This window comes from Teleopsis dalmanni, chromosome 2 (genome assembly GCF_002237135.1).
Source record: "Teleopsis dalmanni isolate 2A chromosome 2, ASM223713v2, whole genome shotgun sequence".
NCBI lineage: Eukaryota > Metazoa > Arthropoda > Insecta > Diptera > Diopsidae > Teleopsis > Teleopsis dalmanni.
The window spans coordinates 126,629,040-126,646,917 of NC_051847.1; the positions used below are offsets into that span (position 1 = coordinate 126,629,040).

General features: G+C 29.2%; 1 protein-coding gene and 1 pseudogene across 1 annotated transcript; one reads left to right on the forward strand and one right to left on the reverse strand.

Moving 5' to 3' along the window:
* The first annotated feature begins 1,968 nt into the window (after positions 1-1,968).
* LOC119686397 lies at positions 1,969-4,833 on the forward strand. Its single transcript, XM_038100972.1, has 4 exons — positions 1,969-2,379; positions 3,458-3,669; positions 3,767-3,877; positions 4,648-4,833. The coding sequence occupies exons 1-4, from the start codon at positions 1,975-1,977 to the stop codon at positions 4,829-4,831; spliced, it is 912 nt and encodes a 303-aa protein (XP_037956900.1). The 5' UTR covers positions 1,969-1,974; the 3' UTR covers positions 4,832-4,833.
* Positions 4,834-8,755: 3,922 nt separating this feature from the next.
* LOC119675675 overlaps positions 8,756-17,878 on the reverse strand; it is a 33,707-nt pseudogene continuing 24,584 nt past the window's right edge.

Below are 17,878 nucleotides of genomic sequence, written 5' to 3' on the forward strand. Positions count from 1 at the left end.
CTTAAAATATCGAAAAATATACAGCGCGCGAATTTTAAATGAGAATTTCCGAAAACTTTTCAGTCTTAATGTACGTGAAATTCACAATACATGATGTATTAAATTGATTTTTCTTAAAATTTATTAGGATTCAGACCATCTATGTTGACCTTATCTATGCTTAACAAAACAGTTAACTATCTTTCATGTTTTAATATTTTCTTTTGTTTTTTTACATATAAATGATGTTTAAATGTTTTGTTAAAGAACAAACAATAAAGAAGTTCTTTGATAAAGAACAAGAACAGCTACTGTATTAATGATTATAAGGCGCTATATATAAGACACTGTTCAATGATATCATCTGGTCGGATCCTCACTTCAAAAGAAACACCTATGAGAATTATTAGAAATAGTGACACAATTAAAAAAAATATAAAATATAATGTGCTTTCAGAATTTGTATTGAGAAAAATAATTAAAAGGAACGATCCTTTTTGCCCGATCTCTCCACTATATTCATCTCAACATCTGTAATATATCACCTTCAAAATGTTTTTAATTTTTATTAAATATTCTCCTTTTGAACTTAAATTAATTCCTAAAATCAATACAAACTTGCATGTAATCCATTTTCATTTGTTAATTCCAGAAAATTCAATTTCCATTCAATAATATCGAATCTGCATAATTTAATTTCCAAAGCATAAACATGAAATCTGTACAAGCTATCGCGCTTATATGTCAAAGCAAGTTTATGCACCACTGTTGCCTTGATTAACATAAGCACTCACACAACCAAAGCGGCAACGCAATTAAACTCAATTGCACTCAACACCCATTAAGCTCAGAATGCTTTTCCAAAAGCGCTCGTCAGCGTTGTACGCTTATTGTTGCTATTTCTTCGTTTTCGTTTTCGTTTTTGTTTTCGTTTTCTTTATTTGTTTTTTTCTTTCGTTCGTTCTTTCGTTTTCTAATATGTGAAACATGAAAGACTGCAACATCAAAGTTGCTACCAATTTCTATTGTTGCACTTACTTCTCCTCCTTACCACATGCTGTAAGCTGTGTATAGCTGTGTATTGAGTTTACAGTGGTATTGCAGGGAAATTTGAGCCAAAGCCCACAAGCAATGTGCAGTTGCGTTGATTGAAGACAATTAAAGGTAAATTTTAATTTTTTTTTTTCATTTAAAACTTGTGTTCTTTTTGTAAGTGTGTGTGTGCGTGTATGTTAGCAGTACACTTGCCTTGAGTGTTTGGTGTGCTTATTTATTTTACATTTTTTGTTTTTGTATGGTTTTCATGTAATTTTCAAATTTCTTATTTGGACACTTGCATGAGTACACTAACACATATAAAATTGAATTGAGTTGAATTGAAAGCATTGAAATTGAAAACAATTGAATGCAATTGTTTGTTCAACTTCCTCACGTTTCATTTAAATAAATAATTTGCAAATCATTTTCGCCACAACTTAAGCACGTTGAGTTGAACATGCAACTCGTGTAGTTTTTGTGTATTTTATTTATTAGCGGGACGTGCGGCAAATGTGTTAAGTGTGCTGTGTGCTGTGTACTGTGTACTGTGTACTGTGTACCTCACTTTTATTAAAGAAATAATGCAAAACTTATAAAATATGCAATTCTGTGCAATCAAAATAAAACAAAATTAATTTTTGAAATTGCTTTGCCGCGCAAAATTTCATATGAAAATGCATAATGAAAATCAAATTATTGTGCATTATTCAAATTTAGTCGCAACGCTGTAACGCTGTAACGCCGTAACGCATTTGAAATTAAAAATTCGCATGCATAATGACAATTTTAATTTACATTTTAATTTTATTTACCATCGAAGTTGCATTTGCAGTTAGAATTGTTGCTGTAACCGCCCCTGTCACTGCTCCTGCTAGCAGCAGCAGTAATTTAGACAAATTACCATTGACATCGTCAAAATCGTTCACATCCAAACAAATGTCAACGTCAGCCATTTTTATGCCCAATTGCGATAAAGTCAATAATGTTGACATTGTTGTTGACAATTGTTGCAGTATTTCAAGTACGCAAATGCCTTTAAATTCTGCTCACACATATAGGAATGTTCCACATTTTCCAAATGGAACTCAAACCACCGAGAACACACATAGAAATATGCATGACCGAAATGCTTCAACTATTGATTTATTATCAGTTCTAGTGGGGGAACAAAAAATCACAGATGCTGCAACCGAATTATCATCATCGTCGTCAAATTCATCAGCAGCAACGCCAGTACCAACAACAGCAATTTCATCGGCTCAATCGCCAACTGCAGGAACAGCAACATCATCATATAAGTCTCAACGATTGCTAAAGCGTCCGAAACGTTATCTGTCATTTCCGGAAGGTTCAACATTAACAGTATGTGCTGCTCTGTTACACTTCAGCGTAGGCGTTGAAAATACTTTTTTTTTATTTTCATTAAATTGTGGAAATTTAAAAATTAAAACTTACAAAATATTAATCAGAAGCCATTGAGAAACAATAGTAATTTGACAGTGACAAGAGAATGAGTTTAATTGACATAAAATCGACTCATTTGGAAGTACGAACTTCTATCCGATGACTGTTAGATATTCACTTTTTCTACAAAAAAACGTGCATAAGTATATATAAAGTGTGCATATCACTAATATTTTTGCCGAAATAAGTATAAAAATGAAAGTAAATTAAAGTACTTTTATCAAAATAACATATTCAGTGGGCTAAATGAATATAATCTTTCAAAAAAATAAAATATACTCCTCTAAGTAGTACAAACCTTCTCTTTCTATTATTTTTTCCACCACTTTATATATAAATACATACACTGCAACAAATATAAACAATAATTAAAAAGCAAATAACATAACCCTGCCTCAGTTATTTGATCATTTGAACTTTTAGTATTCTGAATATGATTGTTTTGCATTTTCTAAACTAATTTTTTAATTAATTTAATTTCTAATTAATTTATTTTGTAAGCAATTTTCTAAAAAAATTCCCAGCATCATAATATAGTTGTGTTTTTTGCTAAAGAGAACTAAATAATTTTACGAAGTCGTAATTGATCGAAAATCGATCGAGACCCAGAACTGGTCTGCCTTCTTGGTAACACTAGTATTAAGAGTCTATAAACCTAACTTTTTAGATGATTTTATTTAAGAATCAATAAATTTATAGTTCACTTATATCTACTAAAATAGTGAGTCTTGAAGTTGATATGCCACTCAGTAATATCAGAATTGATAGCGAAAAAGTCGATTGTCTAGTTAGTAATACTACAATAGGATTGTAAACACATAAATCTTCTTGTAATAGATAATATTCTTTGAAATATTCTTTGAAAATCACACTGAAGTTCTTTCTACATTTAACAGTTTTGATGTCAAATCTAAATCTAGTATCTTTTGATCACTTTAAGATCTTTTCTACTATATAACACTAAATATTTATATAGGTGGCAGTTTGTTTTACTGTTGGAATCATCGGTAATCCACGATATGATTATATGAGTTTTGGGCTTAATTGGGGTACTGGATATGATTTACCCAATAATAGTTGGATTCTTAATCATTTACATGGGTTTTCACGTCACCCAGTTCCTATTGCAGCTTTACGTAGACGTACACGCCGTGCACTTTACCAAGAAGTAGAAATGTTTATTGACAAGTAATTCTACTTACAATTGTTATTTAAATTTATAACATATAGTTTATATATTGTGTATGTAATATTAATAAAATAATTTTTTTTATATTTTGTATAGCATGGGCTATGATGGAAGAGATTGTGTATTACGTGCTCTTTGTGAAAGTCGACAATTTTTCCAAAAACCGAAAATGGGCATGATTGGAGAAATGATGCGAGTTATTTTTAGGTAAGTAGAAATGGCTATTCTTTAATTCATTATTTTGTATTTATTTAAGCACATATTTTCAATATTATTTTAAAAAATTTTTAATACTTATTGATCATTTTTAATATCATTTATATTTTTATATAAAAAATATTTATGAAAAATGATTCTGTTATACTTATTTATTTTTATTATTCTTTTTTCTTCCTTCTTCCTTTTTCTTCCTTCTTTTTCAATTTCTTACTTCTTTTTCGTTTTAAAGTTCTTAATTAATTATAAGTTAAAGTCCTATACTTATTGTAAAAAAAATTATTTTTTTTATTTATTTGTTCAACACATCCTCTGTTTTGTTTTATCTTATATATTGCGTTCCCAAAGGTTCGATATATATTTATTTTCTTCTTTTATGCTTTTAATTTATTTCTATTATCTTCACCGTCTTTGTTAAATTTTTGTTATGCCAACAATTTATTACATATAACATTATCTTAAGCTCTAGAAGAATTTAGATGTTTCTCGTTTTCTTAAGTTCTTCAGTTCTTATATTTTTTGGGTTTCTCTGCTTTTCTTAGTTCACTTTTTTCTATCTGTATTCTTCCCTGTAATTACTATGTGAGTCTTGATTACGTATGTATTACATTAGAATGTTACAAAATCTATTTTTCTTCATTATAGTGATATTAGATTTTCTACTGTCTTTACTTCTTTTTCTCTCATAAAAATGGAAATTTTATAATAAATTTTAAATTTTAGTTTTAACACTTTCTATTAAATATATCTTTTATTGGTAGCCTTCCAAAACAGCGTTTATATACACGAGAACTACGTGAGAATCCTGGCATAGAAACGTACGATGAAGCATATCGAAATGGCCATGAGAACGATTGCGAAACCGAGTATAATTGTGACTTTTCGTTGCTTGAACTGGCTTTTGGAAAATATTCAACACCGCCTGAAAAATATTATTTTCAATAAATACTGTGAACTATAAGACATATTAAAAAAAAAAGTTTTTTTTTTGGAAGCTAATTTAATTCAATTTTTAATAAATTGAATGAAAAATGAAGAGAATAGGCAACAGTGACCCGGTCGTATATCCCGGTCGTGCTGCTAGAAACATTTTTTTTTTAAGGATATAAATAATACCATTATTATAGATAAATCATACCATAATTTCAGACACATTTAACTATTCGCCGATAGTATTTATCTGTCTCTAATACATGACCAATCATATGTTGGATTAATCCAAAATAATAGATCAACTGAAATATACATTTCTTAACACCTATTAGAATTTGCTGCATTTCTTTATATATTTTATATTTAGGTAAATAACTACAATTCTTTTAGATTTACACATGGTGATTGCACATATTGATTGAAACACATTTCCTTACTATTATCTATAGTACAACCGCCGATTCAAGTTTATGACTAATCGCCCATAATACGTGTTTAACTCTTTTGTTTGGATTAAGGCTTCTAAATATATTGAGGTGGCTAATAGTTGTTAAATCATAACAACTATTATATAGGTTTAGAGGTTTTTTTGTTGTTTATTGGAACAACCATCAACTTTGAATGTTTGGATCGTTCAGAAGTATTCACTGTAAGGACCCTGTTATACAATGTTATGATAACGTCAAACTTGAAATTGTTGTTTCAAAACACATTTTTAATGTATATTAAAAAATTGAGAATTTGAGAAAAAACGAAAATGGACTCAAATTTGATCACGGTGACGAGGTTTATGTCATTTTCGATTGATGAATCTGGTGTAACTTTTTCAATTGAAATTTACTTTTAGTATAATTTCCATTTAGGATTTGTAAATCTTGAGCAAAATGTGTAACACTCCAAATTAATTTATAACACTCTAGACATTTTGCCAGAGTAACAAGATTACCTTGAAATTAACAGCTGTTTTATACGATTTGACAAATAAAGGGTGATTTGATTCGATATATGGATTTATGAAAATTATAAATGTCTACTAAAACTACTACAAAAATATAATATTACTCTAAAAATGTTCGATTGGGCAACAAAATTTGACAGATAGAGGGTAAATCTTAATTGAGTTCAGCACCTCGTTTATATGTTATACATGTTATTTTTTCCATCTTTAATAACCTTAAATATGTAAAAATAATTCCAGTCATGAATTTTATGTATTCTCAAAGGTATATTTTAAAACTCATTACAAAAAATAATTGTATAACTAACAATTAAAAGTGATTTATAAGATTGTTTAATATTGTATCTAAAAGTTCTTAATAGGTTTAAATAATATCTCATAAAAGCTTATTATCGACAAGGATAAATGTGTTGAATGTTACTGGATACTCTACATTGTTGCCGTGAAATTGACTCATGTGATGATGTAATCAAAATTACACAATTGTAGGTAATTAAAATTTCATTGCCACTGAAAGCATAAGCACGCAATATCACTGACAAAATGCAATCACCAGCAACTCAGTAAAGCGAGATTTTCTTCGAATTAAAAATACTTAAAGCAAGTGTTGCAAGGATATTGCGTGCGCCTTGTGCAAGGACTGGCTGTAATAACAAAGTGCAACATTACTGCAGTTACAACTTTCGTAATTATAACGAAAAATGGATGTGGAAGTTTGCGATTGTGTATGCCATTGTTTTATATGAATATATTAAGCCATTAAACCGTTATGTAAGGATATAAAAACTAATATGTCGCTTTATATCACAGCCTTCCAGTTAATAACAAATATCAGGAATTTTTCACAATTAAAAAATTTAATTGATAAATACTATAATACCATGCAGCATAAAATACGTAAAGGAAGAATATAGTGTTATCATCTTTCTATTATGTATTAAATTTATAAAACGTGCTGAAATAAATATTTTTTATTGCATATTTTTCGAGACACAAACTGTATTTCATAAACTATTAAAATCATTTTAATTGCATAGCTTCAGGTCAAATGAAAAAGATCAAGAAAAAAATTTAATAAATATATTTATATTATATAACCTACTAAAAACGCCTATTGATCAAAAGTGGAATTTCAATATACGTACACAATGGTTTAACTCTGCACATTTTCTTCTCTGATCAGACTGATACCTCCAAAAAATTATATGAATATATGATTTGAAACAGATATAAAGATATATGAAGATATGAAGCAGGTATATCACATGATTTTAATTTTTTTTTTTTTGTGCTTCCCTTTATTATACAACTGCCAAGATTTAGCATTTAGTATACATTTTTACATAATGGAACTTCAAGTAATAATTCAAAAACAAGATTAAGAATTACATGAGTGAACTATTAATAGTGGATAAAAAGAAAAAGAAAACTTTTCTTTAAATTATATAAACTAAATATTATAAAATAATTAAAATTAGTTAGATTATTATAGTATTGCTAGTTCTGATGGAAATAAGCGTTTCAATCTTCTGTTATGTGTGGCTTCGTCATTAGGTAGCTGCCTCATTGTTGGGGTAGGATGGAAAAGTAATCTGTCTGTGTGCTTTTTACTATTTTTTCGGATAACGTCTGCAACGAAGGGTATCTTTAAATCGCGATGAATGTCATAGTTTGAGATGTACCATTCAGCGATGATGATAGTCCTAAGTATTTTTGATTGTAATCTTTGCAGTATTTGGATGTTGTATTTGCATGCTCCATGATTTTAATAATATCACCTTAACACACTTCTTTTTAAAATTCATAATTATAGATTAGATTCGATGGTTTATATTTCAGCTAAAAGATTCATGTATCTTATCAACAGTATTTTTTTGTTTTTCATCTTTATGGTAGATAAAGATATTAGTTATTTCGCTGTGAAGAAAGTGGATCATAAGTTGGAGAGTAGATCTTACATTTTATAAAATCTGAAAAATTTAATACCTTATTTGTTGTATGATTTTGTAACAAAACACACAGAATTGTGAAATCTCCATCACATAGAATCGTAAATCACAAAACGAAATGCTTGGCATTTCCCAACGATTTGGTTCAAAACATCGATATAAAACGATATCCAGGTTGTGGTCCCAATTTGACACTACACTTGAACTATATCAGAAACTATGTAAAAGAAAACTGTCACGCATAGCATAATAAGCTTTGTTTGCCTATTTACATTTTGGATTATTTAATATTAAACAAAAATGTGCAAATTGTAAAACTTTGAAAAAAAAAGATTATTTTTGACTTGTTCAATGATGAGACTATTCTTTTGATTGCTAGATGCGCAACAATAAAATTTGTCACACTTCGGGCAGTAAAAATTCACAAGTAACTGTGAAAGACCCTTGAATCTACGAAAAGTCATGATGTGAAGGGCTGTATTCTCTGAAAAATGACGAAGATGCAATGAAGTTCTCAACTCTGATTGCTACAGCAACACGTTTACCAACTTTTTTGTATATATATGAATATGGAAGATATGTGTTTCATCGGGGTGGTGCAATAAGGTACACGTAGTTTCACGTTTTGAATTTACACAAAGGCGATTTATCATTAGTGGACTTTTGTTTGTGGGCTGCGAAAAGAATCGTGTTTATACAAACAATCCTTAAACTCTCGATACATTGAAAACGCATATTCGTATTGAAAATTACCTCAAAAAGATTCAAAACTTCAAAGAGTAATTAAATTATGTATTTACATCTAATGATAGTATATAAACAATATATTGAAATATGAATTTAGTGTGTTTTATTTTATTTACATTTAGTTTTGCAAGAACAACCCCATATATTTTGCATGCATAATATGCATGTATTTTAATTCAGATTAAATTCAAATACCTAAGAAAGTAAAATACTTTATTTTATCAGATTTTATTTTCTTTATTCAGTTTCACAAACCAATTAACATATATTTGAAACCACGGTGATCAAACATCATCAGTATATGGTGATATATTGTTAAAGCTCAGTGGACAATGGCTGTGCAGTATTTGTTGACAATTTTCCATCCGTAAATAAGAAAAGTAACGTTTGTCATCGGAATCCAAACTGTAAAAAAATAAATATTACATATGGTAAGTACTAAAAATATTTTTATTACACAGTCTTACTATTTTTTTTATTATTCTATATATGATATTAATATATTAATAAAATATTTTATAAAAATAAAATATTTTATATAAAAAAAATAGAGAAAATATATTTTTATATTCAATTATTTATTTTATTTGATTTTCTCATTTATAAGAGCGAAAAAAATATTTATGTAAATTTCAAATTTCAGGTATGTATGTCCTGAAGAATATACAACTAAATTAATATTAAAAGAGATGAGTTTTTGAGTTATTAAATACTCGTATAAATAAATTAATGCATTATAACCAGAGATGATATAGTAAAATTCTTTTTTTATGTAGTAAAGATTCCGTCTAATCATAATCTAATCATTCATTATGATAGCATCAAGTCTATAGAAGAATATTTTACTTCTCCTATAAACGAAATCAAAGAATTGAATCCTTTCTCTATTTATATATCACAAAAAATTTTCAAATTAAAAAGACATAACCTGACTCTCTTTCCATTTTGATAACTTTAAATTTGAGAATAATTTTAATGAATTCCTTTCGAAAAATAAAATCACACCAATAAACTTCATTTAATATTTTTTTTAGTATTAGTATTTCGTCCACTTACGTAAAAATATATTTCAGTAGCTTCATTAACATTCCCGCTTCAATATTATCCTCATCTAGCATATGTGCTGTGCAGAAAGCCTTTAAAATGCAGGCTTGCCCATCAATGCCAGTTCTTATATGTACAAAATCACAACACATCAATATTATTTAGATTACATCTAGACAAAATTATTTATCTGAACTCACAGCACTTACTTATCCATAAGTTCGTGTAGTAACTCATAGGTGTCCCGTTTATAAGGTCGCAACTTTTTTTCAAATAAAATTGGTAAATTAGCACGAAAGCCAACGGCGTGAGCCCAGATCTGGGGCATTTTGATTACATTATCCTTAACATTAATACGAACCTATGTGCAAAAAGTGTTTAGAGTGGATAACAAAAAATTTGACAATAATGTTTTTAAAGTATTATGAAAAACGTACGAACATGCGGCTGCCATCTAAAATATCTAAATACCGTTTTCCTCGTGATAGTACTTTATCCGTCGCGTTTTCAAATGTATTCTGATTTGTGGTTTGTACTAATGTTGAGTTTTTAAATACAACTTCTTCGACCTCTGAAGCATAAGGACTCTTCAGCTGATTTACTACACAAAATATAAAAAAATAAATGCATATTGCCAAACGCGTTAAATGATTCATAATTTTAGTTATTTCAAAGCAACTGCATAGCTTCCACTACAACAATAGACTAAAACGTTAAAAAAAAGTATAGATTTAAAATCTTAAGTTATAAGAAGCTATAAACAATAACAGTAATATTGAAAACTGTTAATTATTCAAATTTATCAGGTTAATGAAGCAATCTGCCGAGTTCCCTAATTAACACTTTACCGCACACAAATTTAAACTTGACTCTACCGCTAAAAATTTTTAAATACATAATCTCACTCATTCATTGAATCCAATTTTTGTTTAATAAAAGTGAATTTATGAACAGTGCTTCTAAAAATCTGTAAAAATGATTAGACTAAAGCATTTACTCGAAACCACTGAGATTCAAACACGCTCATCTTTCTGATTTCTCTCTAAAAAAAAAATCAGTCGAAATACTGCAGAAGGCAGTTTTGATATTTTTCTATTTAAATTTAATTGCAAACTATTAAACCATTATATACTTATATATAATTAAAAGAATAAATTTCAAACATTAAAATTTTTTATTTAGAAAACTTTTTCTAAATATTTACACTGTATTCTTAAAATATAGCACAAGATTCCATATAGTAATTTTTGTTATAATTTAAATTGCACATAAACCAGATTCTTAAAATCCTTTTCTAAAAAATGTTGCCATTGACTTCGATTGCAACAACACTGTTCTTAAAGATCCGCGAGATAGTCGATTCGGATCGACTTATATCAAATTTTAATAAAATCCTCATTACTTTTTAAAGGACTACGCTTTCCGCTTTACATTGATTCTTTATAGAGGGACATATATACTACAACTATGCAATATCGAATGCAAAGTTATTCATTATATCATAACTATTATAAAATATAATAGATAATATAATATAACTAATGTAGAAATAATATTCTACAACTAAAATACTTTCAAAAATTAACAGGTTGAGAAAACCGTTAATGGTGAATCCCTGTTACTACAAACTAACGTACTAGATTTGTGACTAGATTTATAGTTCGATATATCTTTATAGTTATTATAATCAACAGTTAGTGCAGCAGATACAACGATTAAAAATAATGACAAAATAGTTTCAATAAGACCTTAGTAATTTATGGTTAGATATGATATCACACAAACTAATACGTATATAACCTTTTTGTGTGGGCACTAATAAACCAAAAACCACTTTAACTTCTTTTCCCACCAAATATCTTATCAAAGTTTTAAAGAAATATATTAAACATCGTGTTCTTTTTAAGTAGTAATTTGGAATTTGGGGTCTCATCAAAAGTATGGTAGGTTGAAAAATGAAAAATATCGCAAAGTCGCCGTTAATAGCCTTCAGGTCAGAACTATGGTAAACGATGTTTTATTTCATGTGTGGGGTGAACATACTCTAGGTGGGTTTCGGTTTCAACAAGATTGTGCTAAAGGTTATATTCACAGAGAAATCCACAATATATTAAAATAAGCAATATCTACATTATCTCCATGAATGGAGCTGTCGCGTGAATTCCTATACGCTATACTTATCTATACACACTATCTGGAGAAAATTTTTTATGAAAGAATTCAATGTTGTTGCTTAATGCGAATAAACTAAAAAATATTCCACAGTTAAAAACACACATTGAATGTACCATTTATGAGATACAATCGCATATATGAGACACAGTAGCGAGGCGTCAGCTTTTTGGCAAGGTGTTCACAATTCCAATTATAACGTATTCCCCCTACGCCTGAGTTTTGTCCTTTCCACAAGCAAATAGCGTACAAGACCAACATAATTTATTTAAATGTTCGCAGCCTGTGATCCACTGGTTTTTATGGTAAATAGCTGTAGGAAAACGGCGACTTACCACACACCATATTTCGACATTTTTACATCAGGTACGAAATTTTTCGTATCTGGAATTGGTCTATTCATTTTATGAATTAAAATCTTTTTTTCAGAAGATCGTTTAAAAAAGATATTTGAATCTAATCTTTAATCACACATTAATCCATTTCCAAATATTATTTTTCACTTGAAATTTCTTTAAATTTTTTCTTTAGTTTCACCATTTGCTAGTATAAAATTGCAATAATGACTTTGTTTTTGATTTATTTCCAACCTCTACATAAGAGTAAGAAACTCTCATGCATTCATTTACTCTTTTATTTTGTATTTACTATGCACGGTTCAGTTTTTTTATTGAACCATTTGCTCATATAAAACGGCAACCGTGACTTTGATTGTATTTGTACGCTTTGTATGAACTTGCGGTTCAATTTAGTCGATTGAACCTCTCGCCAAATGTAAAGCGATTTTTGCTCAGTCATTTCTTTTCTCTTTTGTATTTACTTTGCATAACATTGGAGGTTCACTTTTTTTATTGAACCGCTTGCACGCATTTATTTAAGAGTTATGATTATTTTACGTACATATTTTGCGGGGCTTGTTTTCTCTTTTATTTTTATATTTGTTTGTATGTTTTGTGTTTATTCAATACTGAACATAGTCACAATGTGAATGTTATTTCATTTGCATGCTTTGCAAGCAGCGCGTTGCAGTTTTTATTTTGAACCTTAGTATATTTTAAGAGGAATGTATTTTCTCTTTTATTAGTCATAAGTAATGTTGGGTGTAACTAACATATGTATGTGTGATTTTGTTTTTATTATACGTTTTCTGTTTATGTTAATACGTTTGGAAAAGCTATTATAAAAAATGTTAAGTACCAAATAGCGAGATTATTTACCTAATAAAAAAAAGATCTAAAAAGGGAGCTTTGTTAAGGTGTTCAGTGAACACTCTGAAGCATTCGACGCCTCGCCTTTGATGAGATACAATATATATTAAAACAGTTATACACCACCAAATATACTGTTTTTATAAGTAAAGTCATTTCTCAATATTGATATTAAATCAATGATAATTACGTTCAAATGATCATTATTCTATCATTAAATTAACTATAGTTAAAAAGTATACGATTGGTATATTTAAATTGTGTTTATCTTTTAATTTAAAATACTATGCCACTTAGAATTCATGGTGTTGAAGTATTTTGTAATATGACGTATATCTTCATAGTGTTGGTTTTATTTTTAAAAGAAATAATTCTATTATATATGAAAGTCAAAACTATACCATATGATGCTTTAAAGCAATCATATCCACTGATTGTACTTCACTGATTGTTTTCCCGAGTCAAGATTGTTATTAATCTACCCATTGATTACGCTATCTACCTCCATTTCTATTGTCATTCACTTTACTCTTTATATATACAGTCTTCTTGATCGTACCGCTACGTGACAAAAGTAAATCAAAATTTTGTGAATAATTAATTTTGTGAATAGTCTATGGAATTTTAACACCCACGATTTAAAGGCATAAATCTTTCACTTGTCTAATTTCTAAGTAATCCATGCTTCAATTACATATGTATTGCCTTTTTTAATCGAGGTTTTGTAGATTTACTTATGTTATGGCTCTATCCTCTATATACATATTTGTGAAATTTGTGAAGGCAAGAATTGTAAGAATTTGAAGAATTGAATCTTTCAATTCTATAGGAACTTAAATAATGAAACTTATTCAACTTATTTTTACTTAGTGGATCAATTATTACAACTTTAGTGATTTCTAGAATATAATGTCACTTGTTATATGATATTTTTTCTTATATTATAGTGAGTTTCTTTTAGTTAAATTATATTATCAGTGTTTAATCTGATATATTCCTTTATCGATTATGATGTATGTAATCTTAATCTCCATTTCCAAAAACAAGTCTTATTATCACTACACTCGGAATTTAAGTTAAACAATATTGGTGACTTATAACAGTCGTGCCAAGTTCCAGATGCAACTTTAAATGCATTTTGATTTGATTAATTCTTGTTATTACTTTGAGGCTTTTAACCACATAGAAAAGATCATGTTGGTGCGTCGTGCTCCTTTAAAACTGTACCTTAATGATCCCTAGTGCAGCAGTTAAATAACATCTTTAACAGGTGCGGACTTAACAGAAAGATATTTGATAGAGATTAAAAATAGACGCGGATCTTAAACTATTTTACGTTTTCTATTAGGTGACGAATGTTCAGAACCTGATCTCTAGTACCTTTTTCAGATAGGACGGAATTTACTTTGTTCTTTCGTTTTTTTTTTTCGTGGTTAACATTTTTTTACTTTATCCTGAAGTATGTATGTTTAGTAGATATTTATTTAAACTTTTAGAATATGTTTAACTATTTACTGTGAAGGCTTTTCAAGGTACCATGGTACATTAAGACGAATGATATCTTCAGGGACCTCAAGATTGATTCCATCAAAAAATACATAAAGGATAGAGCCCTGAAATTATTTGCGAAAACTAACAGACTTACCAACACCGCGTTATCGAATCTCAGAATAATTACAGGCTCCTCGGGGAAGTATGCAGATCTGAGGTCAACTATTGCTTGGTCTGATGAAGTGATAAACATCAATCCAGTCAAGGCGTAAGGAGGGGTTTTGAAAATACCTCGAGTTAAGAAAAAGTAAAAGTGGTCAAGTGCACTGGCTCAAATAGCTTCAACATAATTATTTACTGTGCATGGTTTTTAGAATTTAAAATATGAATTTATTTATTTTTTATCAAAACTAGCGGTGTTTTTGTTATTATTATGAAAGTTCTGACTCTTCGTTGAAATTGCATGATAGATCTATTATTAAATATTCATAGACATTATAAATCAGTTTTTGTAAAACATGAAGCAAAATGCAGTAACAACTTTAACAAAATTAAGTAATAACCCTACATCTACCGCATTCATCGGATTAAGTCTTTATATTTCCTTTAAATCAAATTAAAATTTCACTTTTATAGCAAATTCAAATTTATGCAGCACGAATATGAAGTGAAGGCATTAAAAATGCGCTTTTACTCTGCCCGCGTAAAATGAAATATTTAAGGATAAAAAAGAACGAATTTCTTGCACTGCATTCGTCCTTGTTTCCTGGTCATTACTGCAGTTCCATCGTGTGGACATTTTACATTTTTAATGCGGTCTTTTCATGTTCCATTTTTTGTTTGGTTTCTTTTGTTGGTAACCCTTTTGGAAGTGCATTTCTGGCGAATTAATGGCTATTAAGGACATATCAACTAATTTAAATTCATTTGCTTTAACTGAAAATTTCATGTTGACTTTCGTTTGATTGGATTTTCGTTGCATATTTCCAGCACAGCACGGTGCTGGTTGGTTTCCTTTCTGAATCGCAAGGTTACGGTCAACATTTAATGCTTTTAACAACTCGAAATATGCATAGCGCTTGCTATGCATTACATAGTGGACACATGCACTACGTGATGCCTGAAAATCAACTATTCACTTTAATGTTTGCAGGACACCGAATTAAGGCTATGAAATATTTATTTTCTTTTAGTTATGGTTCAATTATGATATTTGTAATTACCGCGAAGGTTCAGAGAGATATCACTTCTGGTAATTGGGACACTAGGTAAAGGTTATGTACACTTGCTATAAATTATCTGTCTTAAATATAATGTTTCGATAAGGAAAATTTCAAAAAGTGCTGTTTTTAAAGAAGTAAAACAAAACGTTTAAACTGTTATTGTTTTTTAACTAAATAAAATGCAAAAATGTTATATCTGAAACGGCTAATTAAATAAAGTAACACTTGTCTGTATATGTTTTGTCATAAAGAATTCCGTCATAGAATCCAAGCATTACTACAAGATATGTACTTGTCAGATAGCAGCAGTATTTAAAAGTATGGAGTACAAATAGTTTACGAGACGGAGGACTAATACCAAAAGGTTGAGGTTTTAATTATTTGTTTCAACAACAGAATTACTGAATTATCAGTCTAAAACATCTGAACTTTGAGTTCACTGTTTTATTTAATATAAACGCAGTACTCTTAACTAGAATCTTCCAACAATGAGATTAAAGTGCACTAAAAACAGCAAATTCCAAATTCTGTGCTAATTCAAAGTAAAACGGCTTTTCATTTTGAATATTAGATCGAAATGTTAGCCTCTTTTAAAGTACTTAAGTAAAAATTTACAGACTTAAACAACTTGAATTATAAAAAATCGTTTTAAAAATGACATACCTGAAAAACATTTGTAGCAGTTTAAACAACATTCCTCCTCCAATATTACTACCTGCATCCAATTTGGCAGTACAAAAAGACTTTAAAATGCAAGCACGTCCGTCGAATCCATGCCTGCATAAAATCATGACAGTACAACGTGTAAAAAAAAACTTTAAAATCGTTTTACTTACCCATTGAGCACATCCTCCCAAGCGTGTACTACATCGCGCTTATAAAATGGGCGTCTACGATCTTCCTTATCAGGAAATGGGAAATTTACACGAAAACCGAAACCATAAGCCCATAACGTATTTATCCTCAAAATGTTGTTTTTGACAGTAGTTCGCCACTATAAATAAAGAAATTCATTAAATAAATAAATACAAATTCAAATTCAAATTTTTATTACATATTAGGTTTACCCAAAATGTTAAAATCTCGATGATTATCAATATTATGAACGTAGCATTGATAATGCTTTGAAGAATTTTATTTTGCACCCATTGCTGAAGAAATAAGAGTAAAAGGGAACACCTATTCTTTGCAGATACAATGGCATGTATATGAAGAAATTAGCAGGCGTCTCAACACCTTAAGCCTGCTCTAAAGGAGGCCTTGTATTCAATAAACCCCAGTTGAGCTCAAATAATGGCCCATTATGGTACAGCAGGAATAATATTTGTTCGTAGATAGAATAAAAGTTCAGTATAAAACCAGGTAAACAAGTTTTGTGAATTTGGGTAAGCCCCTAATATTGCCCCTAATATGTCATTCTGATACTAGATTATCAAGATACTCTTCACAAAGCTTTAGTAAATAAATTTCTTTACTACTTTTTCTTTGCTACTTTTGCCCATTAGGTAAAGGTAAACCAGTTTTGTGAATTTGGGTAAGTCCCTGATATTACAGGATAACTGCTCGGTCAGGGGTCATTCTGATACTAGATTATCAAGATACTCTTCACAAAGCTTTCGTAAATAAATTTATTTACTACTTTTTCTTTGCTACTTTTTGGAACAGCGCTGGCTAGAAATTACGTAGATCTCATATCTCATAATTCGAGTTACCAAAGAGCAGCCATAATTCGTAAGCCATAATCTATCTCCAAAGTTCAAGCAGATTTATCACAAATTCGACTTAGAATGTTAAAGAAATGAAGTTGTTAGATTAGATTATACCGGCGACCCCTAGTGGACCCACTTAGGCCACAGACTTGATTGAAAACATGGTTTCCTAGTTTACAGTGGGCTGTAAGTGAACCTACCAAATGACTGCTGTCTATCCGGAGCATCTCAATGAGAATTTTGAATTTCTTTTTATCGGAAAGTAGACAGATTGCATACAGCAATTGTTATATCCGAAACGAATTTCTCTAAATTTTATCATTCGTTAATATTTATTTATATTAACTTTTAAAATACATTTTTAAATTAACATGTAGGGGTAAAATCAAATGCTAGCATATATTTTTATATATGAACTTAATACTATTTACTATTATCTGCAAAATTTTATTTGATTAGTTCGAATATAGAGGGAGTGTCTGTCTGTGTTATCTTAAACACAAACAGTTTGATATATAAACTAATGTAAATAATATAACATGAATTCAAATCTACTGA